The 26,676-nt window shown below is 40.7% G+C and overlaps 1 protein-coding gene across 1 annotated transcript in view; it reads left to right on the top strand.

Annotated features, from left to right (window-relative positions):
• Positions 1 to 20,992, top strand: part of LOC135713798 (uncharacterized) — a 46,496-nt gene extending 25,504 nt beyond the window's left edge. Inside the window, exons 3-6 of the mRNA XM_065237031.1 lie at positions 19,215 to 19,444; positions 19,511 to 19,824; positions 19,885 to 20,041; positions 20,146 to 20,992. Of these exons, the coding sequence (XP_065093103.1) occupies positions 19,215 to 19,444; positions 19,511 to 19,824; positions 19,885 to 20,041; positions 20,146 to 20,680 (1,236 nt within the window). The 3' untranslated portion in view covers positions 20,681 to 20,992. The remainder of the gene's footprint in view (positions 1 to 19,214; positions 19,445 to 19,510; positions 19,825 to 19,884; positions 20,042 to 20,145) is intronic.
• Positions 20,993 to 26,676: the final 5,684 nt, after the last annotated feature.

Raw genomic sequence — 26,676 nt, 5'->3', positions numbered from 1 at the left:
CCGGTAATTCTAGCTGTTTTTGGAGTTATTCGATATCTCAAAGCTTCCTGGGATACATACTAAGAATTTCGATAACAGGTGTTATGGAAATTATGACTGTTTCTAGAGTTATTTACCTATATATGCCCAGAATAACATTGGAGACTTGTAGGGTTTTCAAAAATATCTGCATTTTGGTGGGGTGCACGACGTTAGGCATACGGTCGTTAGGCATACGGACGTTAGGCATACGTACGTTAGGCATACGGACGTTAGGCATAATGTACAATAGGCATAATGGACGTTGGGCATAAAGGACGTTAGGCATAATGGACGTTAGGCATAATCTACCGGATGAATTCCAGAAGGATGATAATGGAGACCGTCTATTGATTGCTGACTTCGATGACAATAATGAAAGAGCCTTAATTTTTGGAACTCATGAACGACGTCTTGGACAGGCAAAGTATTGGGTTACAGATGGTACGTTTGCCACAGTTCCTTGTTTGTTTCGGCAACTCGTCACTGTTCATGGAAGTATCGCTCCCTCACATCAGCAGACGGTTCCGCTAGTTTTCATTCTGATGACAACAAAATCAGAATCGTTGTATCGAAAAGTATGGCAAGAAATCCTGGAAGCAGCAGGTATGTTTTTTTGTTATTGAATGAAAAACCACAGAATTAACCATTCTTGATTTCATGAGCTGTTCTTTGGCATCATATTTTATTCAACCTTGGCTGTTTTTTTTTGTTATTGAATGAAAAATCACAGAATTCACCATTCTTTATTTCATGAGCTGTTCTTTGAGGAAAACCTTTTCTTCTTTGACTTTTGCAATATGTGTGTAAGAATATATTACAACAAATGTGTGATTTTTTTATTTCTAGGTGCGATTGATTTCAAGATATAGTTCAAAACTAAGCTGAGTTTTCATTGTAAGATTACTTAACCACTATCGCTACTAATCATGGATCTAAATAAATATGTAGATACGTCACTTATGATATGATAAATAATGGATTCCAAACTGTGCTTATTAAATAAACTATGTTTGTTTAACTTGTATCATTTTTTATTCAACGCTAAGCCTAATTTAAGCATTGTTTACAGGTTTACAGGTTAAGCAGGTTTCTAGAGTTGCACAGCAGCAAGGTATTTTATGCCTAACGTCCATTATGCCTAACGTATATTATGCCTAACGTCCATTATGCCTAATGACTTTATGCCTAACGTCCATTATGCCTAACGTCCGTATGCCTAACGTCCGTATGCCTAACGTATTTATGCCTAATGGGGTACACTCATTTTGGTGAGCTGGTTTTAGTTTTCCCCTGAAAGGGAAAGCGAATGACAGGTTACGTGCAGTGCTGCTATTTCTCCTGTTAGTGTTTAATTCAATCTTCTGTAACTTTTTTAATTGGACCGGTAAAATGGTCGTCTGAAATTTATTCATAATTAAATACATCCACTCATCTATCTTGTAAATTCATTGCTAGAGGCAACACATCTGGCAACGCTTTTTCCATAAACTAGGTGACTTCCGGAGAGTGGACACTTTGGAATTCAAGATGGAGAATATTTCCAAATATGGCGGACCCCAATACAATATTGTGCCAGTGGTGGCGGGGGGACACCCCTCACCATCCCTCTCCAAAGGGGGAGTTTGGTAAAGAGAGATGATAAAACCGATGTGTACCTTCCTAAAAGTTGACCTAGCTCGCTGTCTACTCCTCTATATGCAATTTTCACACTTCCGTACTCTAAACGGAACTATCAATTCTATACTTTCATCTCCTCACTCTATCGTATAAAAATTACCACTTCAGTCTGTTATTTGAAATTAGCATCTTCAACTAAATTAAACTGTATGTTGGGTAACACGCCCACATTCATCAGGATAAATGTGGATTCACATAAACGTAATTCAAAATCTTTCTCTTTCGTCTTCAAGGTAGATGATGTACCTTTGAAAAAGTGCATGGATTTCATAGAACACCAGAAAACATTATATAAAAGGGCGCTGACACAATCGACATATTACTGTATAACAAATGTGAGATATAAAGAACTGTAGAAACTTCTAGAACCTCTGCAACTCTACCAAACGTTTGAACTCATGAGAATTTCAATAAATTTCAGCACTCACGCAACAGAACTATAGAACTGCCCGAAAATTAGGAGCACAAAATCTTTCAAAACTCCAGATATTTTGAAATTATGACTACAGGAAAGTTAGGAACTGCAAGAAATCTCAGAACTCTTGCAACTTCTGGAACTCCAAAAACCCTTAGAAATCTTGAGAAGAAGAAAAATGTTGGTACTCTGTGAACTTTTAAAACTTCCAGCATCTGTCAGATCTAGGCTGAACTATGCGTACCATTGATACTTTGCGTATCTGCAGGTATAAAATAGACCCCACTAGCGGTCCTTAGCCTCTTGTTCAGTAACTCTTATCGCTACCTCCCCCGCGGTGCCGGCTGGGGTACGAGTAGAGTAACCATAGGGAGATCGGGTAACCAACCCCGGTGGGACCTTGGTCGTATGCTGACAGGGAAGGGGGTAACTCCTCTCTTCGGAGAGTGCAGTCTTCGAGCGTCTGTTCACCATGGAGGTGCGGCTCAAAACGGCGTCTGTTCTCCATGTTAGGAGCGGCTGATCAACGTCCTGGTGCGAGCGTGCGAGCCATACGTAGTACCTACTTCCAGCATAGCCTCCCATATCGGTACACCTGGAGATCACCGCAGCAGACAGAATCGCAAATCGACCACGTTTTGATCAACGACTTCTCGGACATTATCGACGTCAGGAGCTATCGCGGCGCAAATATCGATTCGGACCACTACTTTCTAATGGTCAAGGTGCGCCAAAAACTTTCCGTTGCCAACAACATTCGGTACCGACGCCCGCCACGGTACAATCTGGAGCGGGCGGCAATGCTGCAGCAAGGAACCCGTCATAATGTGGAGCGATATAAACAGAAGCGAAGACAGCAAACCCATCTTTTCCGGGATAAGAAGCGCTGCCTGGAAGAGCTGGAGTGCGAAGAAATGGAGCAGCAGTATCGTTCTCAAGAAACACGCAAGTTCTACAAGAAACTCAAAGCATCCCGCCAACCGCCAAGACTTTGTGTCGCTAGCCAAAATGTGTCGGGATAAGGAAAAGGGTATCTTAACGGACGAACGTGAGGTGATTGAAAGGTGGAAGCAGCACTACGAGGACCAGGCAGAGGCGGAGGACCAAGGCGGTAGGATGAATGGCTTCGTCGGTACAGCGGATGAGGGGGACATACCAGCTCCCACGATAGGTGAAGTTAAGGATGCTATCCGACAGTTTAAAAACAACAACGCAGCTGGGAAAGATAGTATCGGAGCGGAACTTATCGAAATGGGCCCGGATAAGTTGGCCACTTGTCTGCACCGACTGATAGTCAGGATCTGGGATACAGAACAGCTACCGGAGGAGTGGAAAGAGGTAGTAATATTCCCAGTATATAAAAAGGCGACAAACTAGAATGTGAGAACTATCGAGCGATCACTATTCTTAACGCGGCCTACAAAGTGCTTTCCCAGATCATCTTTCGCCGTTTATCGCCGCTAGCAAGCAGATTTGTGGGAAGTTATCAAGCCGGTTTTGTGGACGGGCGATCGACAACGGACCAAATCTTTACGTTGCGGCAGATCCTCGAAAAGTGTCGTGATTATCAAGTCCCTACGCACCACCTATTCATCGATTTCAAGGCCGCTTATGATACTAAAGAGCGAACACGAAATTATTGCGACACATTCAACAGGGCATAACTTTTTTACCATTGGGTAAAAATCAACCAAATTTTGCACACTTTCTCATTGATGTGTATTGTGTACATGCTGTCAAACTCGAAGTCGTGTTTTTCGATTCAACGAAAATGGAGGTGAACCAACGCGAGTTGAGAGAACAAATTCTTTCCAAACACCTGGAATTTCCTGACCTGTCGCACCGGCAGTTGGGAAAAATGTTGAACATTCACCATTCAACCGTCTCCAGAGTGTTGAAGCGGTTCCAGGAGCGGTTGACGTTGGACCACGGCAAAGGAGCTGGAAGAAAACCGGGACCGGAGAACAAAAAGACGGAGGGAAAGGTGAAGCGGATGATTAAAGCAAATCCCAACGTCTCAAGCCGTGATTTGGCTAAAAAGATCGGCATGTCGCAGAGCTACGTCCAGAATGCAAAGAAGAGAGCTGGACTACATACATACAAGGTACAGAACTTCCCAAACCGCGATGAGCGGCAACAATCGACGGCTAAAACTCGGGCACGGAAGCTCTACGAGAAGATGCTGACAAAATATGGCTGCTGTGTGATGGACGACGAAACGTATATAAAAGCCGATTTTAAGCAAATTCCGGGGTTGGAGTTTTTCACCGGCAAGAGCAAGTTCGATGTGGACGACAAATTTAAGAAGAAGAAAATGTCGAAGTTCGCCTCCAAATGTCTCATTTGGCAGGCCATCTGCTCTTGCGGACTGAGGAGTGAGCCTTTCGTGACAAAGGGCACAGTAAATGGCGAGATCTACAAATCTGAGTGCCTCGAGAAGCGCCTTTTGCCGTTCTTGCAGCAGCACGACGAAGCTCCACTATTTTGGCCAGATTTGGCATCATGCCACTATTCTAAAAGTGTCCTGGAGTGGTATGAGGCCAATTCTGTCCATTTTGTTCCAAAGGACATGAATCCGCCAAACTGTCCGGAGCTGCGCCCGGTGGAGCAGTACTGGGCAATAATGAAGCGGGAACTTCGGAAGAGCAAGAAGACAGTCAAAGACGAGAAGGACATGTTAAGAAAATGGAAAAAAAAACTGAGAAACTGGTACCTGATGACACTGTAAAGACTTTGATGGAGGGCATCAAACGAAAATGCGTTCAATTTTACACTCAAGGCTCCATCGATTAACTTTTCTTATCGAAAATCGATTAACTTATCGAAAATTATAAGAAAATTGGCATGACATTTTCGGTGTTGCAATAATTTCGTGTTCGCCCTTTATTGACCGTGAAGAGCCATGGAAGATTATGGACGAGAACGGTTTTCCCGGGAAGCTGACCAGACTGATCAGGGCTACGATGGATGGTGTACAGTGCTGTGTGAAGATATCGGGTGCGTTATCGGACTCGTTTGAAACTCGCAAAGGACTTCGACAAGGCGATGGTCTTTCCTGCCTCCTGTTCAACATTGCGCTAGAAGGTGTTATGAAACGTGCGGACTTTAACATGCGGGGCACGATCTTCAATAAGTCCAGCCAGTTCATCTGCTTCGCTGACGACGTGGACATTGTCGGAAGAACGTTTCATGCCGTGGCGGAGCAGTACACCAGGCTGAAACGTGAAGCAGAGAAGGTTGGATTAAAGGAGAATACGTCGAAGACAAAGTATCTGTTAGCTGGAGGAACCGAGCGGGATATGGCTCGCATAGGCAGAAGCATGACAATCGACCGAGATGAGTTCGGGGTGGTGGATGAATTTGTGTACCTCGGATCATTGGTGACGTCGGATAACAACTGCAGCAGAGAAATTCGTCGGCGTATTATTGCCGGAAGTCATGCTTACTACGGACTCCACAAGACCCTGAGATCGGATAAACTTCACCTCCACACTAAATATACCATGTACAAAACGCTGATAAGACCGGTAGTTCTCTACGGGCACGAGACGTGGACGATGCTCGAGGAGGACCTGCAAGCACTGGGTGTTTTCGAACCACGAGTTGGCGCAACTCTATGGCGAACCCTGTATCCAACAAGTTACGAAAGCGGGACGGGTACGATGGGCGGGACACGTGTTAAGAATGCCGGACGACAATCCAGAAAAAAAAAGGTGTTTGCCTCGAATCCGGCCGGTACAAGACGAAGAGAAGCACAGCGAGCAAGGTGGTTAGACCAAGTGGAGCAGAATATTGGAAGTGTGGGACGGTCAAGAGATTGGAGGCAAGCAGCCACGGACCGAGTGAATTGGCGTAACATTGTGATGCAGGTGGATAAGTAAGTAAGTAAGTATCTGTCAGATTTCAAGTATTTTTTACCGAAGCGCAAGAAAGCTCAAAAGAAATTTTCGTACTTCTAGTAGCTCTTGAGACTTCAAGGATGTTTGGTACTCTGGAATATTTAAAAAGCTATTATCTAGCTTGTAATACGACAAACACGGCAAGAGCCGGTTCAGTATCCAAGTTATTAACGAAAGAGAAAGTCGTTATTTCGAAAATGACAATTCGAAGAAATTTTTTTTTTTTTTTTTATATTAATTTATTTGTACAGGCTCAATCGAATAAACTTTACAGAGCCGAGTTATCATTTGCATTATACATGATTAATGTCTTAAATCTAGAGTTAAAGGAATTGAACCGATTACTCGCGGTCGTCTCGAGGTTAGTGGAGATTTACAATTTTTTGGATGGGGAAAGGGAGAAGGAGGTTTGAAATATGATTTATTATACAAATATTTAATTAATCCTAAAACATGAACTTATTTCTATTCATCTTGAAGACAAACATTAAAAATACACGCACAATACACAAACTAAACACAAGGTTAATCAAACTTACAATCTAAGGTTAGTATTCTTAAAGTAAACATATATGAGTTTCATAAACTCCAGATCACGTCTAGCCAAAATATCCCGAACTGGAACATTAGGTTGTCTACCTCGAGCCCGAAGGGAATCGCACAGCTCAGATCTGACTCCACGATGCTCAGCACAAGACCAAAGGATGTGATCGGCGTCTCGGTAACCTTGTCCACATTCACAGAGATTGCTGTCTCCCAGCCCAATACGAAACAAGTGAGCGTTTAACGAATAGTGATTGGACATGAGGCGAGACATCAGACGAATGAAGTCTCGACCCACATCCAACCCCTTGAACCAAGGACTCTTCGACACCTTAGGGATGATCGAGAATAGCCATCGTCCCAAACTTCCTTCACTCCATTTATTTTGCCAGCTGGCGAGCGACTGTTGACGATAAATGAAGAAAAATTCATTGTAGGCGATTTGTCGATCGTAAATATCGCCTTGCATAGCGCCCACCTTAGCAAGTGAGTCCGCCTTCTGATTGCCCGGAATCGAGCAATGAGATGGGACCCATGCAAAGGTGATGACAAAAGATCTTAAAGATAAAGCACTCAGAAGCTCTCGTATTTTCATGAGAAAATACGAGGAGTGCTTTACCGGCCTCATGGATCGAATAGCCTCGACAGAACTGAGACTATCCGTAAAAATAAAATAGTGATCTGGTGCAAGTGAGGCGATCGTTTCTAGCGTATAGTGTATTGCCACCAGTTCAGCAAAATTCGAAGAAATATCGATGCTCTAAAATCACCCAAATTTTCTAAAACTCCTGCATCATCAAGAACTACAAAAACTCTCAGAATGCACGGAACATTTGGATCCCCAGCAGCATTTTTAAACGCGAGAAACTCAGGTTCTCAGCAACTATCAGCTCTCCAGGATCTTCTCGACCTCCAGCAACCTTTAGAGCTCTTGAGACTACGACTACAGGAGCTGAAGAGCACCCGGAGCTTTAAGAACTACAAGAACTCCTTGAACTCAAACCCACGATTTTTGAGAATTTTATTGGAATTCCGTTACATCAGCAATTCCAAGCCAAATGAGCAGTTTCAGGCGAAAAGCCGAACACAGAATTGGATTTTTGAATCGACTTTCTCCGATTTGGATGATAATTTGTGTAATAGTTTGTTATGGGTAATGATTCACATTTTTGCTAAAATTCAGCAATTTTAGAACTTGTACAATTTTCGAAATGGCATAGTTATTCAAAACATGTTTTTTATTCAATCAAAGTGTTTTGTTACTTATTCAATGTGTGAAAGTTACGATTTTCAGGGTTGGGAGGAAATGCTATACTAAATATCAACATGAAGCTTTAGTGTGATAATGTAATAGGTAGATACAATTTTGAAGAGGATAGATTGATAGTTCCGCTAGAGTACGGCAGTGTGAACATTGAACAGAAGTTGAAATTGAGCGAAGGGCCATTAATGCGACAATACTAATCATACTCGTACTCCTTTACCTAACTCATACTTTGTTGGATAAGTGGATTTGAGGTTTATCACTCTCATGAGCTAAGCTCGGCGAGCTCCAGGGAGATCGGCAGCGTACCCACGTCCTGCGTGCATGCTAAAAGTGGCTGGTTTGTGATAAAAAAACAGCAGAGAACTGTTGTAGTCCTGTCACATTCTCGTGTTGCTGGTACAACTGATTGTTTTCAATCAGTTGGTATTCAGTTTTTGAGGGTTGAGATATTGTGGTTTTATAGAAGTATTTCAAGCGGAAGATGAGTTAAACGATTACGAACCAATTACCGGCGGGGTTATTTGTTACCGATCCATGCGCATGGAATTTTCATGGTTCAAAATATTGATTTAGCTCTACCAAGTTCAAACGATTTCAAATCAGCTCCTGATCATTCTCACAAAATTTGTTCCCATTAGGATGCGAACTCATACTGCACTTGGCCCTTTGAAGTTTATGTGGGAATTGAAAAATTGAACGTTAGGATAATTAGTTATTAATTGATTAGGAAGGTGATGTTCTTCTGACATGGTTCATTTACTACTCAGCAGACAACATTGGAATAATAGGACAAAACATCGAGGCTATTATGTCATAAGGGCAACAGTCGATTAATCCTACCAGCAAGTTATCAACTTGGAAATTAATCAATAACAAATTTCTAGACATTCAATTAAAAAGTTGTTTGAACAAAGTTGTAGTTGGGAAATTTTCACGTAAGAGGGGGGGGGGGGAGGGGGCTCTGATAGACAACTTTTCCGTAAATCATTATGGTGCAGGGCTAGAACGATGAGGACAAAAAATACACTTTTCTTATAGTAATTCCCATATAAGCTTCAAAGAGTTAGTGCAGAATCAGTTCGCTACCAAATTAGCTCAAATTTTGGGATATTGATCAGCCTGATTTTGATCCGATTGATCTTGGTGGATCAAATTGATAGGTATTTTGCAGCTGGCAGAGAACCAATAGTTCGGAGGGCCATTTAAAAAAAACTTCGTTGTTGAAATTGATTCGTGTGACTTCATCCATCAGTATTTTCAGCCTTTCAAGCTGTAGCCGACATCACTAGTTAATTCAAACATGTACTTAAATTTGAGAACTGTTCAAATATATTTAGATAAAAAGCATGGTGTGTTCGTCCCAAGTAGTAGTCAACCTGAAAATATGATGAGAAATAAGAAAACTGGATTGTAAATTGTGGGATGAATCCAACATATTTGTCACACTCAACGGTCAGTATCTGAATCGAAAACCATGTTTTCCAAAATGTTTATTTAGTAGGCTCAATATCTTTGAAAGCTCTGCGGAGCCGAAGGACTAAAAAAATATTACAATGGAGATCTAAATCGATTTCCTATATTTTTTGTGTGCTTGCAACGCATCGAATACCGACAGATTCGCAAACCCTTTATGCCGAAGATGCTGATGTTCGTTTTTGCATGCTTTATCGGCCTCCTGAGGGCACGTCCATTAGCACCACCTCTTCATGCAGCACCTCTACCACTTCCTCTGTTGATTTGGTGGTGCTGTCCGACAATGCACCTACAGCCACTACACCAGGGTACGAACTGCTATCCGAGTTGCAAGGAATTTTGTAGTTCTTCAAGAAACTTCGTGGTACTTCAGGGAACTTTTTAAAAGTTCAGAAAACTTTCTTGAAGTGCAGATTTTTCTTTAAAGTTCAGCTAACTTTGTAGAAGCTCAACGAACTTCAGTGAACTTCGTAGAGTTTCATCGAACTGCTTCGGTAACTCTTCTTCTTCGTACCTGAAAAAGTTATAAGACAACGACACTTCATACACCTCGCAGCTCGTAATTGACAGTATGGGCTGAATGAGGCTATTCATACTCATACTGTCGCTAATGTTATTAGTAACACTTATGCTTCGTTTGACTCTAATGTTCCGTTAACTGCTTTCACTAGAACACTGTCCTGATTTTGAATGTTTCTTTGGTATTATTATTATATTTTGTTTTATGCATTGAAACCAACATATGTCAGATGAATCATGAGCTAAATTTAGTGAAATTATTTGAAGTTCTGAGATCATGGAAAAGTTCAGAAAACTTCGTAGAAGTGGGAACTTTATACAAGTTTAGGTATCTTCGTAAAAGTTTATTGTTTAATGGCAGGGAACCTCTCTATTATTCAGGGACCTTTTTTTATAACTTCAGAGCTTTGATGAAAACTCATGGACTTGAAATAGTTCAGAGAATTCCGCACAAATTCAGGAAATTTCGTGCGTCGAAATTTGCGGAAAATCAACGAGAAACGTAGACGTGAAGCAAGCTTTGATGAAGTTTTGTAGACTGTGTAATAATTCGAGGAACTGCGTATAACTTCATAGAAGTACAGGGCATTTTGAAAAAGTTCAGGGAATTTCGTAAATATAGAAGACTTCAGGGATCTTCGTTTCAGTTTAGGGAACTTCATAGCAGTTTGTCAGAGATCTTAAAAATCTCAATGAACTTCCTGAAGATGAAGATTTTGGACCATCGTTTAATTTCAAGGTACTTTGAAATTTGAGTATTTTTTCTAAAACTTAAGGAAATTTTGTAGATGTTCAGGAAACGCTGCATAAGTTACAGGACATTATTTCAGATATGCTCCCTAGGCAGCCAGGAAGTTTTAAAAGATCAGCATTTGCTGATGTTCTTCTGATCTGAATTAGCGAGTTGCTAAAAAAAAGAGGACTTAAAAATGTGCTTAAGTTTTTGAATATCATAATTTTTCAAATGGATAGATCAACTTTCACCACGTTTTTTTTCAAAATTTACACTATGGCAACATGGAGGCAACATGGTGGCAACATGGTGATTTGATTGGTTGATCTGTTGCAGGTTGTAGCAATGGCTGTACCACTTTCTGGTTTGTTGTAGCGAGATGGTGGCGCTTGGTGGCCACTTTGTGGAATTGGTGCCGATACTCAGGCGCTTCCTTCTGACACTGTTGGTATACAAAGGCAAGGTCGCCAATTATCTAACCGAAAAGGTTATTTCTTCTTAGCGATTACGGATATCGACGCGAAAACGATGCCATCGAAAGCCGCAGAGCAATGGTCAGCAGAAGCCACCTAGATCGTACCGTGCCAACCAGAAAGCGATTTGAAGGAACGGAACAGAAGGTCGGTAGACTTGGTGATATTAATAATTGGAATGGTAAATATATTTAAGAGAGTTAAAGCCAACGATGCCCGCTCATGTCACTATTTTGCTGCAGCTATTTCTAGATAAACATTTCAAAAGGTCCTATTTGCATTGAACGATGCTCTTCATCGACTTTCTCTTCTATTCATAACTCAACTTCAAAAGCATTCCCTGCTGTGTTCAACGTTCTAAGCACAAGATATGAACTGTTGCTATCAAACTGTGTGGCAAAATTAGCACCAAATGCATTTGCGTAGGCGTGGTTATCAGTGAGAAAGTCGATGAAGAGAATCGATCAAAGCAGATAGGACCATTTGAAATGTCCATCGAGATTTAGCATAGACCGCGCCATCACCCAGTGGGTCACCGCTTCTGTCATAGCATTTATCTGAATGCTCGATCACACGAGGCACATTAAAAAAATCTGAACATTTTTAAAGTAATGGTAACAAAGTACAAGTGAAAGCGTAAAGGTAATACACCTAGAAAAAAATGTTCTGCAAAAAATTCTTCCACCCATTGAATTTTCATAACATTGCTGCATTCGTAGCATTCCGATATAATCTATTCAAAATACGTAACATCCCATCTAACAATGTATACCAGTTGTGTTGCCGATGAATGGTTAAATTACGTTGAAAATGTGTGAACGTCTTGTAACGGTCAAATCCCCGTACTAAACAATACCGATACACTTTTTGTAGAATGTTTGTCCATTTTATATTTTGAAAATAACGTATCAAAAGATGTTAGTCATGCAAGTGCAGCTAAGTGTTGAACCGGAAAAAATAAACAAAAAATATTCTAATTGACCGGCAAATTAATGGCTTTTGCTATTAGAGGATTTCAAGAATTTAAGCACTGCACATATATGCTACCTTTCCTCTAAAATAGGAATGGTTTGTGCAAACGCAAATGAAATGTCGGCCAAAGCAACCAAACAACCTGTATTTCGCTTACCTACACCTTCCAGAACTTCGAGCTCTGCAGTTCTAGCATTAATCGTAGCACATGAGATGAGGCACATGAGATCAGCGCGAGCCTCGCGCACGCCAGGGTTTTTGGGTGTCGCATTTGTTTCTTGCTCGTATCTTATTCTCGCGTGTCTCTCTCTCGCTCATCACATGTTGTTTTCGTTGCAACGGGAGACGGTTTGTTGAGAGTCTCGGCAGCACATTTTTGCACACACGAGGAAAATGTAACTCTGGTTATAAAGGGTGTCCACGATGAAATTGCCACACACAAAATTGATTCGCAAAATTCGAGTTTTCATCCGATTGCCATCAAATTTTCAGGGATTGAGAAATAACTATTAAACTTCATTTTACCATTTTACTCGTATTTTATTTACAGTCCATACGCAAATGCCCGCACCTTGGCCTTAACCCCGGCCATAAGATTCTGCACAACCTGTGAATCAACCGTTTTTTGCATGTAAACCCATACTTTCTTCAGTTCCTCGACTGTCTTCACTACCTTAGGTCGTTTAAGAAGGTGCTGCTTCATAATCGCCCAGTACTTCTCGATGGGGCGGAGCTCCGGAGTGTTGGGAGGGTTGAACATTTTCGGCACGAAATTGACCTTATTGTCCGCATACCACTTCAGCACGTCCTTGGAGTAGTGGCATGAGGCCAAATCCGGCCAGAAGATTGTTGGGACGTTGTGGGCCTTCAGGAGAGGAAGCAGCCGCTTCTGGAGGCACTCTTTTATGTACACCTGTCCGTTCATCGTGTCCTGGGTCACGAAAGGTGCACTCCGCTTCCCGCACGTGCAGATGGCTTGCCAAACCAGGAATTTCTTCGCAAATTTGGACATCTTCTGAGTGCGGACATGCTCCGGAACGCTGAACTTATCCTTGGCCGTGAAAAACAGGTTGCCGGGGATCTGTTTGAAGTCGGCCTTCACATATGTTTCAAATTTTCATTAAATTCTACCCAACGGTTAAAAAGTTAGAGCAATTTCATAGTGTGGCAATTTCATCGTGGACACCCTTTAATGCAACTCTTCTTTATCCAACTATTGTTTTACTTCTCTCAGCAATAGCACGCAACACCACTATCTCTGAGAAAATTTATTTGGTTATTTTGAGAAAATAATCAAACGAAGTGTTAAAAAAATAAATAACAAAAAATGTCAACATCAATATTTTTGATTTATAAAAAAGGTAATGAAAAATTAAAACTTTTGAAATTTTGCAAACCTTGGACACTTAAAAATTGACAAAAATCGTAGAACAACAACTCTTTAAACTTTTGGTACGTTTTTTGACGTAGGACTACGTCTTTGATTTCTATATGGGGGTACACTTTGTGAAAACCGAAAATGGAACATGTAACAAATTAAGAAAGATTTTGAACGTTAATAACTCAGCTACCTCTGGTTCAATTTCAATAATTTTATCACCAATCGATCAGAAATATGGCTACGCATTGATAACAATGCTTCCCAATGTTGATTTTCAACAAGAAACTATTGAAAAACTGGTAAATGTTCAGCATTGTCCAAAAGCGTCGAATTAACTAACAAATCCACCAATTACCTACATGCATATGCTGCTTCCCCAGCACAGTCGTCAGAGAGTAGTAAGTAGACGAAACAAGTCGAAGTGGCATTCGCCTCCGATCCTCGGGCGCGTGTGAATAGGGAGGATGGAATTGCGTAATATTTTACACACTCATCGCCATGTTCAGAACCAAACGCAAATTCTTCGAGATAACCACCATCCGTCGTCTGGCTCGCCGTGGCGGTGTCTGACGTATTTCCGGTTTGATTTACGAGGTGTGCTGAAGGTGTTCCTGAAAAATGAGATCTGTGATGCTGTCACCTACACTAAACACGCCAAGCGTAAGCGGCCATGGATGTCATCTACGTTTTTGAAGTGACAGAGACGCACTCTGTTTGGTTTCAGAGGTTAAATCATCACCAACATTGGAAACAAAACGGCTCATTTCAGGGCCACCAAGCTTATTACAGTAAAGAGTAGGAATAGAATTCATCTGCCTGTTTGTCCATATTCAGAACCACCGACCACACAAAATGCTCATGTGATCAAACTGGAAGCAGGGATACAAATTGTTTTGATCAACTTTGATCAACTTTGAATCGCCACGGCCGGATATTTTCGATGGAAGAAGCAACAATCTAGCATCTAATTCGACGAAGACGGCAGGACACATTTCTGGATCAACAATAGAATAGGGCCCATCAGCATTTGTAAACAAACCGTTCCAAAGCCTCACAAATCGAAGGCCGCTCACATTAACCAACACCAACATCTTGTAGGTAGAAGTTTCCCCTATCCGATGATGGTGTTGGTTTGTGTGGGTGGCCTTCGCTTTGTGAGTAAAGGGCTTTGGAACGGTTTGTTTACAAATGCTGATGGGCTCTTTTCTATTGTTGATGCAGATTTGTGAAGCCGAGTTATTTACGAAAGAGAGTGTCGATGAAGAGAATCGATCAATGTAGATAGGACCTATTGAAAAGTGACGCGAGATTTGTTTTCCGTACTGAGCTCCAATGCTACCGACGCCAGGGAGGCAGCTCCCAGAGCAGAGATGTTATGCCTTAGAACATGCCGATGGCGCCGACTGAGATTGGACCCAGGCCTGCTGGGGTGAGAGGTAATTACGCTAACCACCGGCGCCGATATCTATCACGGCGAATGAGAACGACCCAAATTTGAGTTTAGTTATCTCAGAAATAAGTGCAGGAACTCAGCGATGAGTAAATATTCCTCATGTTTTCCCAGGTTTTTCCAGGATTTTCCAGGGAAAAATTCCCGAATTTGAGAAAAGTAAAGATTGGATTCACTCAGTCTGTTGGTACTACTCCGAGACTGAATAAAATTTTCGTCAATTTCCTCATTTTCTGGCAGATTTTTTAGGTTTTCCACAGGAAATCATGAGACAAATTTACTCATCGCTGAGTTCCTACACTTTTGGCGATTATGAGTGAACTAAACTCAAATTTGGGTCGTTCTCATTCGCCGTGTACGCAAAAATAAAAATAGCCAGTGTCGCTACTTGATAGCAAACTACTCATAATGGGAGGAGTCTTTGTAGCTTTTATACCACTTGGTTGCACATCATTCTGCTTTAACCTAAAAAGATATAAAGCAGCGCTGCTGTCTGGTATCAGCTCATTTTCGCTTCGGACGGCGTGGTAGGTCGTGGCAAAGGAGGTGCTAATCGTCATCGCAAATTCTTCGAGATAACCACCATCCGTCGTCTGGCTCGCCGTCGCAGTGTCTGACGTATCGCCGGTCTGATCTACGAGGTGTGCTGAAGGTGTTCGTGGAAAATGAGGTCCGTGATGCTGTCACCTACACTAAACACGCCAAGCGTAAGTGGCCATGGATGTCCTCTTCAATAAAACGGCCCTTTTCAGGGCCATCAAGCTTACATCAGTAAAGAGTTGGAATAGAATTTATCTATGCTTGTTTGTCCATATTCAGAACCACAAGCCCCCAACGACCACACAAACTTGGAAGCAGGGGTGCAAGTGATTTTGATTGATACAGGGTGGCCAGCAAACCGGGAAATCCGGGAATACCGGGAATTTGGAAAGTAACCGGGAAAAACCCGTGAATTCTGCAAGAGAACTGGGAAAATAAATTAACCATATCATAGTAACAAATTTTTACATCAGAATTTCAGAATAAACCATTAAAACAGAGTGATCCTTTAGCAAATGAATGTCTTGCTCTATTTGTTGCATAATTTTCTTCAGTATATCGTCTTATTGTTTTTAGAATTTAATCACTCAGCAATATTGCAAATTGATTTTTGTCGTTTCAATTTCAGATGTAAAGTGCATGGTCCTCTAAAGAAAATATTGAAGATGCTGGAGTTTGGAAACAAATATTTGTAAAAATCGAAACTGAATTATTCTTTTCCGGGGTTTTAATTTTTCGTTGTTCAAAATTCTCATGATGAATTCCAGAATTAACTTGGAATTCTGCTCTGAATTATCTTGAAATTGTTCTGAAATAAACCAGAAAACACTCCGCGTAATAATTACCGTTGAATTCTTTTAGGAAATTTCTTCCAACCCCTTCTAAGAATTTATTGGAATCCTTCATATAATTCCCGTTCCCGCCTATCCGGAACTTTGATTCCTTTAAAAATCTTTTCAAATATTTCTTTTAACTCTATTCAAAACAAAAGAAACCTTAGAAAATTAATTTATAAACCCCTTGGAGTATTTTAAAGAATTTCTTTCTAATTATCAGCAAATTTTTTGGAATCAATTTTGTTTGGGTTATGTGATGAATCACATCTAGGGTTGAAATTATTGCCAGAACATTTTAAGAACTCTGTTTCTTGTTGAATTCCGATCATAATTCTCTTTGAATTCTTCTTAAAATTCATCTGTCATGTTCCTCACGATGCCCATACAAATCTCATCAGAACCACGTAGGAATTTTCTGCAATGTTTTATTTTTATTTTCACAATTCTTATTTAAATCTACTAAAATTACCTAACAGTTTAATTTAGAACTTGCATTCTTCTCCAAAGAAATCCTTCCAAATTCATTCCACAATTTCTATGGATTTCATGTAAGAATAATTCTGGAAATCTGCTCTTCTCCTTCGAAAACTGTGTGGGAATCCTTCTCAATATTTGTTTTTAATCAACACTTTGAATTCTTTTAAATTTTACTAAAAATTCCAGGGTTTGTCCGTCAGATTCTACAGATTGCAATGTAATTTGTTATTACCCTTAAAATGCTTCTAAGTCTCAGAGCGTGACAATTATGACTCCACGACTCATAGGTATGATGTTTTTTTTATAAACCTGTGATCTTGAAAAAAATTTAAAATTTCACATTTTAATTATTGTTTCTCCAAATCTCCAAATCAGCATGTTATTAATCACAGATTTTGAAGAAAAGTTCTAGTTTCAGACTCTACACAAATTTCAAAGCTCCAGAATCTAGGAATCTTCTTAAATCACATTTTTTTATCCTATCAGTAAATTTTGTTTTTTTTTGTTGCATATTAACAACCGGGAATTTTTAAGATTTGAACCGGGAAAACCGGGAAAAAACCGGGATTTTCAAAATGAAAATTCACTGGCCACCCTGTTGATTCTCGTAATCAACTTTCTTTTTGAAAAAGATTACTACAAATTTGGATCGCCTACAATTCAAAACCGGAAAGAGTTGAGATAATAGATATTGTTTGATCAATTAAAAGAACTTAATGCTCTTCACATTTATTCCGTCCACTAGCGGTCCTACGTCAAGCTTCCGTTTGTGCGCCTACACTCAAAAAATTCCACACGCCATCATCATGTGTCTCACACTTAATTTTGCGCTTATTGTGAAACACATCCATTTCATGTGTGAATCTTATGCTATGAACCATGCCTGAACACTATGGATTTAAATTGTGACACACTTGGATTCTATGGTGATATCAATAGCTTTGCACACCATAGTTCAATATTCTACAATATTCTATTTTATCGACTTCTACTTTACCGACTCTAAAAATGAATCGACAAATATAAAAACAAAACTGCCAGAGGCCAGAGCTTTCACATATCATTTAAATGGGTCTGATTTTGGATTCGATCGTGAACTGTTGGGGTGTGCTGCTGCCAGAGTCTTCGTTCGATCTCACTGTGCCACGGTTGTTCTCATATATGAGGCGGGTTGATAGGAAAAAGTCACAACTCTTGTTTTCGATGTTTACCTTTCTGAGCAAGCAATTCACATCGTATTGAAATGCAAAACACTTTAAATCCATCTGTTTTGAACAGTAGCGTGATTCAATGTGCAATACACTTGAATAGAAAGTGAAAAAATTTCAACATTTCAAAGTTTGAAACACTATAAATTAACGTGTATAACACATTGAACCAAGGTGAAATCCACTTAAAGTAAATGTGATTCTGTATTTAAAAAATCAAGTGTTTAAACACTTCGCTCAAACGTGTGAAATTTTTTGAGTGTAGGCACAGACCCTTCTACTTTTTTTTCGTAACTGATGATAATTGTCTACATTTAGGCGTATTTTTGAACTATTATGTAATTTTTTCGTAAACCACAACTTTTGTTGAAATTTTAACACCAGACTCTTCTTCAGCGAACACAAATCAAGTATAAATGCTATCTTCTGATTCTGAATATTGCATTGCATAAAAACCTGCATGATCACCCCAGAATTGATCATTTGCATTTTTAATCTTATTTCAATACTTAAAAATAAACCAATCATGCAATTTGAAAACTAAATTCGTACTTTAGAAATGGATTTACTAGTGCAGGTTTGAGAGGTATTTGTTTGTGGGCCAAACATATGATTGGAAAAATATTCAGGTATTTCGGTAAAACGTGATCAACTTCCCCCCGTTTTACGGTATCCATTGTCCCGCTTACCAGTCACTTTATCAGCAATTCAACCATCCAAAGGCCACTCGTCCTGTCTGTCTGTCCTGGTTGTTAAAAGTTGTGCAAAGTACATTGAAATAAGTTGCAGTTTTTGATAGCGATGAAATAAAATTAATTTAACAAATGAAGTATCATTGACATGTTTAGTCTTTCCTATCGAATTCGAATTGTGAAGGTTGTCAAAAACCGAACACTGAATGCAATTTATCGATTAATATAGGAAAAACTTTTCCACATACGCCAAACGCGGAAGCTTAAAATAGAATCACGCTATCACACCAGACGGGGTACATTTCTACACACGCTTCCCATATTGTACCTTCTAGATATACGTCGTTTCATTTGGCATTCCTCCGATGCACTTCCCCATTGCACATACATACATGGGACGACGTCGAAGTGAGAAGCCGCAATTTTATCACCCGACAGCATAATAGCGATATCCTGCGTGGTACTAGATGGCATGGTGCTGCGGCACGAGGCATCGAACAGGAACTGCGTCACACCCCCAACATTCTTCTAGTTTGTACTAATCGCCTACAAACATGCCTACCCTAACAACAACCTAACAAGTTAGCTGGAAGCGGAAAGAGAAAGTATTAAACTTTTTTCTTTTGTTCTATTTCTAGCAACCGGAAGGCGCGAGTAAACCCAAACAGCAGCAATCCTCCGGTGGCAGTGGCCGCAACTCGTCCCTAGCCCAACGTCGTGCTCAGTTCCAAGCGAATCGGCAAAATTCCGAAACCGCCGAAAGACGCCCGCCGCTGGTGCGGGCTATGTCAGCTCCGATCCGACCGATAGACAACGATTCCAAGTTCCTACAGAGTAAGAAGAAGACCCGGAAGAAGAAGATTTTGCGGTACGCTGTTTTCTGTTTGTAGTGATTTCCAAAAACTTAAGATCCCTGTCCCTGCTCTTTTTCCAGTGAACGCGACGAGATCAACGAGTGCGATGAGGACGACTTCGACGAGGAAACACTCAAACTCAACACGACCAACAGCAAGAACACGCTCGCTGCAGCTGCTGGTGGTCCACGATCGCGCTCGGTGCTAGGGGGAGCGTGCGACATCGAAACCCTCGTTTCGCTACTCAGCTCCGGGGGAAGCGACTCGGAGAAGGAGGATACGGTACCCACACACGGTGCGGATCCCACCGGAAACAGCTCGACCAATTTCAATATCAACATCAGCTCGGCGCTCAAGTCGCGTGCTCCAATGCTCAAGAAGGCTGGCAAGTCGGGTATGTAACCACAGAGGTTCGGCAAGTTGCTGCAAAATCATGCTTTCGGTTTGTCGACAGTTTCATTCCAGGAGACCGAGCTGAAGCAAACCGCCGGACTCAACCGGGACTACTACCAGCCGGGTCATCGCAAGCCACCGTCACTGCAACCTTTTGCCAATCGAATCAGGAGAAGCCAACAGTTGGCCAATACGTTGAATGCGTTTCAGAAGAAAAAGTGAGTTGATCTTAGTTTTGGTCAGTGTTTTCGGGCGTCGTACCTATGCAATCAGTAATATTTTATCGCACAATGGATATTTTAAATATCATTTCTCCTCCCAGTTTAACCGAGGGCACCAAGTCCGACGAGGATAAGGACCAGCACAGCAGCGATGATTCCAAGGACAATGCCAAAAGCAGCGATTCCATCCCACCATCATCAAATCCAACGAAAACAGTTCAGGCGTCGTCCCCGTCGTCGTCGGATGCCAAAACAGGAGATGCTGGCAGTGGTGCCAGCGGTCAGGATGGTGGACTGGTGGACGGCCAGACACCGAAGGAACGCGAATGCTACCGGCTCTTTCAGAAGATGTCCAACATGGGTCTCTCGGTGTCGTACGATACGATCCTGCGGGGAATGCTAACGCCAACGGAGCTGAGAGTACTCCAGAAGCAACGCACCAAGCTGCAGAAGCAACAGGAGTCATCACGCCAGAACAGCAGCGAGACGGAGAAGGAGAACGACAGTAGCGACAATAGCAAAAGCGAGGGACCTGCTAATGCTAGTGATTTGAGTAGTTTGCTTAGCAGCGGACCGGAACTGGAGGTCGTTAGTGGACCCCTGCCGGTATTAGCGGAACAAACGGTAGAACAGTAAATTTGGGCTAGATATTTTAATTTAGGTTCAGCAGAAATTTGGTTTGATCAGCAAACTGTGATAGAAACTGATTACTCGAATGGGTACAAAATGGACGAAATGTTACGAAGCACCTATTATTGAAGCGCACATTGAACGAACAGAGTTTTAAGCATGTTGGCAAAAGGTTCAGAGTTTGTTTTGAAGATGAAGCTCAGTATCAGTTAGTTTTAGAAACCCCAAACAAGGACTACGGCACACAGTTGAAACTTTGTTAGAAATTGCTTTAGCTAATTGTAGCCACAATAAAGAATGTATGTTCCGAAAAAAAAATGGGCATCACAATGGATTACTTTGACAGCCGAAAAGATTATCGCTTGCTTGTATGATGGATTGGGCTTTCTTTCGTACAACGTTTCAAAGGGCTTTCTTTCACGTTCTACCGGAAGAACATCTCTCGTTTCTATTTTTAAACATTTTACTCGAATCTTCTGAGTTCATGCATCTGTAATTTTCTGCAGAATTCTATTCCTGTCACGCTCCAATCCTAGCAAAAAGGACGATTGTTTACTCTTTTCGCTCTCTACTCAGTTCTCGTATAAATAGTAAGCAAATAGCATTTTCTTATAAAAAGCGTTTCTGCGTTGGAGCTGGGATCTTTTTTTTTTTTTTGTTAAACGGAAACCTTACTGAAACAGCGTTAAAAGTAACTATGCAATATATAATTAAATGGGATTCACTCGTACAAATAGACTAAAAAAATAACGTAAAGTTTAAATTAAATAACATATATCACACGCACTTTTAGTTCATTTCAACATACACCGATTCTCGATTCTCATTTCCCACGCGCTTTTTTGTTTTGTTTTATTTTCCTTACCTCCAATTACAACAACTGATTTGAACTGAATGTCCCAAAATTCCTTTTCCTTCAGAAGTGAACCTGTTTTGCTTGCACTGCGCATCCTTTCGCAGTTATGCGTAAGAAGCGACACCATTTTGTTTTAATACTGATTTCGTTCTGAAATTTTCGTTTTTTTTTTCGTTTTCACTCGCTACAAATTTTACCCTACGACACTTCTTCCGTCTTCTCTCTAAAACTTAAAAACTAAATAAAACAATCTGAACCGTCGTTTAGTCGTTTCCGTACATTCTTCCAGGGCATAGACAAAAAAATATATATGCAGTTCTTCTCTCAATATGTTTAAGAGTGCGATATAAAGTGCGAAAATATCACTGGTACACCGGTAGTTGTAGTTGTAGTCGTAATAATATTAGCATTCGATTAGTCTTCAAATGCAAGTAGACTGATTGTTCATATTGCTGTAAAACATGGCACTACTTCTCGTCTTCGTCGCTGTGGAAGCATTTATTCTCATGGTGAGTATTTCCTTGCATATAGCAGGAGGGTAATATTTGTTTTATTTTCATTATTATACGGTTTGGGATCGATGGGTCACTGATTTAGATGTTTTTTTATGAGCCTAATTTGTGTTAATCTAGCCAAATAGTCGGACATAAAATGCCTATCAAGCACCATCTGCCAATGTAGGGCTGAAATCATTCAAAAAAGGTGCCAGCCCAAAGCAAGCACTACTAATGCCAACTTTGGGCCATTGTAAAACGTCAAATATGTTTGTCTTATCCAAAAGGCAAAACAACTTAAGTATATTAGAAAATATCGTCAAATATTTCTAAATATCATCGAAAAAATTTAAGTATTTTCAAAAACTAATTCACAAGTCTAAGTCAAAAAGAAAAATTAAATATCAAAACATATTTTGATGTATTCAGCCAAGGTGTCCCGCCCCTATCCTTATCAGGCATTTTTTGTCGGTGTGACTAGTAAAGGACGGTGGTATGACTGATCATTCGAGACAAAATGCTGTACTGGTGAAACGTCTGGTGAGCTTTGAAGAAAAGATGGCAGGTCGCTGAGTTTAAAAGGCTCGAAAAGCTCGATTTAAATTAGCCTACTTGTCGGGTACAAAACTAGTAAGAACTAGAGAGGGTCTAGTATAAGAGAGGAACGGACTGGCTGGTTTTGAGCCAAACGAACTGTAAAATCCAGAGCCAATCGCCTATCTTGATTGCATTGCAGGTGTTGCTAGAAATCACCTAGGCATAAAGGGTGTCCACGATGAAATTGCCACACTATAAAATTGCTCTAACTTTTTAACCGTTGGGTAGAATTTAATGAAAATTTGGGTGGATTTAGTTCATAGTGCATTATTTACATCCTGCAAGCTTTAAAGTCCTGTGATCAAAACTCGCGGAAATGGAGTCGAAAGAACAGCTCGTGCGTGATAAAATCTTGCGCATTCATCACGAGAACAAGGATCTCTCGCATCGTTCCATCGCTAAAACGTTGGGAATCGCGAATGGATCATTGAAGATGCTGAGGTTTTGACAGCACCGTACTGTGGCTACCACAGTATTTTACATTGGTTCGTCCGTATACAGTAGCGCCAAATGAAAACTGTGGTGGGTTCAAAACTCAGCCATCTAAAATGATCCATTCCACGGTGTTGCGAGTGATTAAGCGGTTCGAGGAACGGTTGACCACCGATCGGAAGCCCAGAAGTGAAGGAAAAAGTATTCCGTACAACACCAAAAATCACAACCGCGTAGTTGGAGCCTTCAACCTTAGTATAAAACGCTGTCCAGACTGGAAAGTTATAACATGTTATAACGGTTGTCAAATAATTGCAACACAAAAACCACCATCAAGATAGCGCTATAACATGTTATAACTCTGTAGTCTGAACGTACTATAAGAGAGGAGCGGACTGGCTGGTTTTGAGCCAAACGAACTGGCAAATCCAGAGCCAATCGAGCAGCGCCTATCTTTATTGCATTGGCAGTGTTGCTAGAAATCACCTAGGCATATGTTGCCAAGGCAGTTTGTTTTGAATCCACTCCTCTCTTATACTAGACCCTCTCTAGTAAGAACCACTTTGGTTAGACATCTTGAAGTCGTTAGTGACAACTGTCAAGCCGTTCCACTTCCGCTTTCACCCACATTGCGAGTGGGTCTTTACTGTTCAGACCGACTCAATTTCAGCAAAAGCGGTTTCACTCAAAAGTGAGATAAATTTTCCGGTTAAAACCCGTGGAAAACCAGGAAAAACTTCTCGAATAAGAGGAAAAACCATGAAAATTTTACTCAGTTTACTAATAGACTGAGTGAAACCACTATCGATTTTCCTCATATTCGAGAAGTTTTTCCTGGAAAAGCCCGCAAAATTCAACTAACTTTTGAGTAAATCCCAAGGGGTAAGTCACTCAGCACATTGTGCCAAAATTAGATTCAGCACAACTTGGGCACATCCATCGGCACACCTACGGCACAATCTCGTAGGCATTGTATTGTTGTAAATAAAATGCACTGTTGGAAAACTGGCATTGAAGTTGTTCACAACATTACGAGCTGTTTAACTGACGAATTTTTGCAGTAAATTTCAAATAGTAATTTCTCATGCTTGTGCATCATGATTTAGATATATTTGGCAGCACTGGATAGCTTATACTGTTAGGTGTAAGATTTAAACAAACAATGTTGAGTAAACGTAAAGATGTCGAAACAAGAGAGCAATCTGTCAGCCGTTGTGGCTTTGTTGCGCGCCGGAGTATGCATGAATGAAATAATTCGGTCGGTAAATGTGTCTGAAAGAACAGTGTATAATATTAAAAAATGCTTGGGAAAGTGATAAGACGAAGCATCTGTTCATACTGCTAACAAAGCACAGAAATGGCTTACGGAAAATATTTCGTAAATTTGGGAGGAAGAAATTTGGCCCCCAAGCAGTCCCGATATCAATCCGTTGGATTATTTTGTATAGGGCGTCGTCCAACGGGATACCAATAGAACCCCTCACACCACACTTAAGTCGCTAAAAGGTAAAATCAAGGTAGTGATGACATCTATGGATCGAAACATTTTAAAACGTGCATACTGCAGTTTCCGGAAGCGTCTAACTACAGTAGTCGAAAGGGAAGGCAATTTTTTGAATAAATTTACTTACAACTTCCATATGTTGCGAAAGAAAATAAATCGCACAAAATTCATTGCTAGAATAACTAACTGGTGTATTTTTTCTCAAATATGCCATTTACTGCAAAAATTCGTCACGCACCCTGTATATTCAGGAACATCCTCTTATTGAATATACCAGAGGAACTCAGACCAGCAGTTCACTTATAGATCTAAATACGAAATGTAGGTTCTAGAGTGGGCTCAAGAGAAAGAGGTAGTTAATCAGACCCCATTATTATCTTTAATTCAAATAATTCTGCAACTCACACAAAACAAACAACAGGAGTCTATTCATCATCCTCTATAGTCGGTCTCCAACAATATTCCCCAACTCTTTCCGGCCGCTGATAGACCGTTGCTTTCATATCACGAAAGGCTAGGTTTCTGGTCTGCCTTTGAGGGCATTATAAAACCCTAAAACACAAGGCTTTTATTATCCTATGAACACAAAACACCAAAATTTCGCACACCTGCCACTTCCCACGTCATCTTCAAATCGATTTATCCTTGCGATTTCAAACCAAAACATTCAAGCTATCAGAAATACCGGGTTGCCGGGATTGGTATTTTACAAACAATCGCAGCTTGCTCTTTTTTACAAACAATCGGCATACCTGCGGCACACTGACAAAAAAGATGACCTAAGATTGGTGCTCACCTCAATTTTGAACAGTCTGAACGACCGTGTGTTGATGTAGATAACCGCAGTGCATAAATGCACCGAACAACGCGAGTAATGTGAAGAAAACTCGAACAAATAGTCAAACCTTACGGCCAATCAGAGTAACTCAAAACGGAGTCGACTTTGTTTCAACATTGCAAAAAAATGTAGTACTCAGTGAATAAGTAAAATTTTCCTAGATTTTCCAGCAAAAATGGAGGAAAATCTAGATACATCTCACTCAGTATATTAGTATGCTTCTAGACTGAGTAAAATTTTGGTTGATTTTCTTCATGTTCGAGTAGTGTTTCCCGGAAAAGTGAGCAAAAATTTCACTCACTCACTGAGTAACCCCAGTTAAATTCGACTCAGTTACTGAGTGCCTCTCATCGGCCGTGTTTCTTATCTGATTTTGTAAACAATTCAAGCTGAACATTGCATTAGGTCCTAAGTAACATTGATCGATTCTCTTCGTCGACTTTCTCTTTCGTTAATAACTTGAGCACATAACCGTTTCTTGTCGTGTTTGTCGTATTAAATGCTAGATAAAAGCTTCTTTTATCGATCTGTGTGCTGAAAATACCTGGGAATGTCTTTTCATGGCCGTGGAAACACAAAGAGAAAGTCGACGAAGAGAATCTGTCCAGTGTTGGGAAAATATCAAAATATCAAATCGCACCAATGCCCAAGATCGCGCTTGATTTTCGTAGACAAAAATCAACAAGCATACAGCTGCGGTTGATTTTGCAAGCTGTGATATCGCAGCTCGGAATCTCAAGCTAACAAAACTCACCAGCTGCAAATCTCAACAAACTGTGGTGAGATTGAGTTTAATGATTTTTGCTTTACACCCGAACGCAACCGAAGATTCCATAACGGCTGGCAGCAGTCACTTCGTGTCTGCCATAGGTGAACAGTAAAAAGAGATATCAAACTCTACTTTCTCTTTCTAAGAAAACGATGTGCAACGGAATCATGTTTGTGTCAAGTCAACACTCTTGAGTTTTGCACGTTTTGAATAGTCTCGCAATATCAAAGGAGCTTGTTAAATCAATATCGAGCATGATATTTTGTTCCAATATCACGCGTGATATTGAAACCGTATGAGAGCGGAAAAATATAATTTGATTGATGATTTTGCCAACACTGCTTAGGACCTTAGGGGCTTCCATTAGCTCAGTCGGTAAAGGCGCAGCTACAAAGCAAGACCATGCTGGAGGCGGCTGGGTTCGATTCCCGGTCCGGTCTAGGAATTTTTCGGGTTGGAAAATTTCTCGACTTCCCTGGGCATAGAAGTATGATTGGACTTGCCACACAATC

Source organism: Ochlerotatus camptorhynchus, unplaced genomic scaffold (assembly GCF_037179485.1).
Source record: "Ochlerotatus camptorhynchus isolate MF236.1 unplaced genomic scaffold, CSIRO-AGI_Acam_v1.1 ptg000577l, whole genome shotgun sequence".
NCBI classification, from domain to species: Eukaryota; Metazoa; Arthropoda; class Insecta; order Diptera; family Culicidae; genus Ochlerotatus; species Ochlerotatus camptorhynchus.
This window is presented reverse-complemented; position numbering and strand designations above follow the sequence as displayed.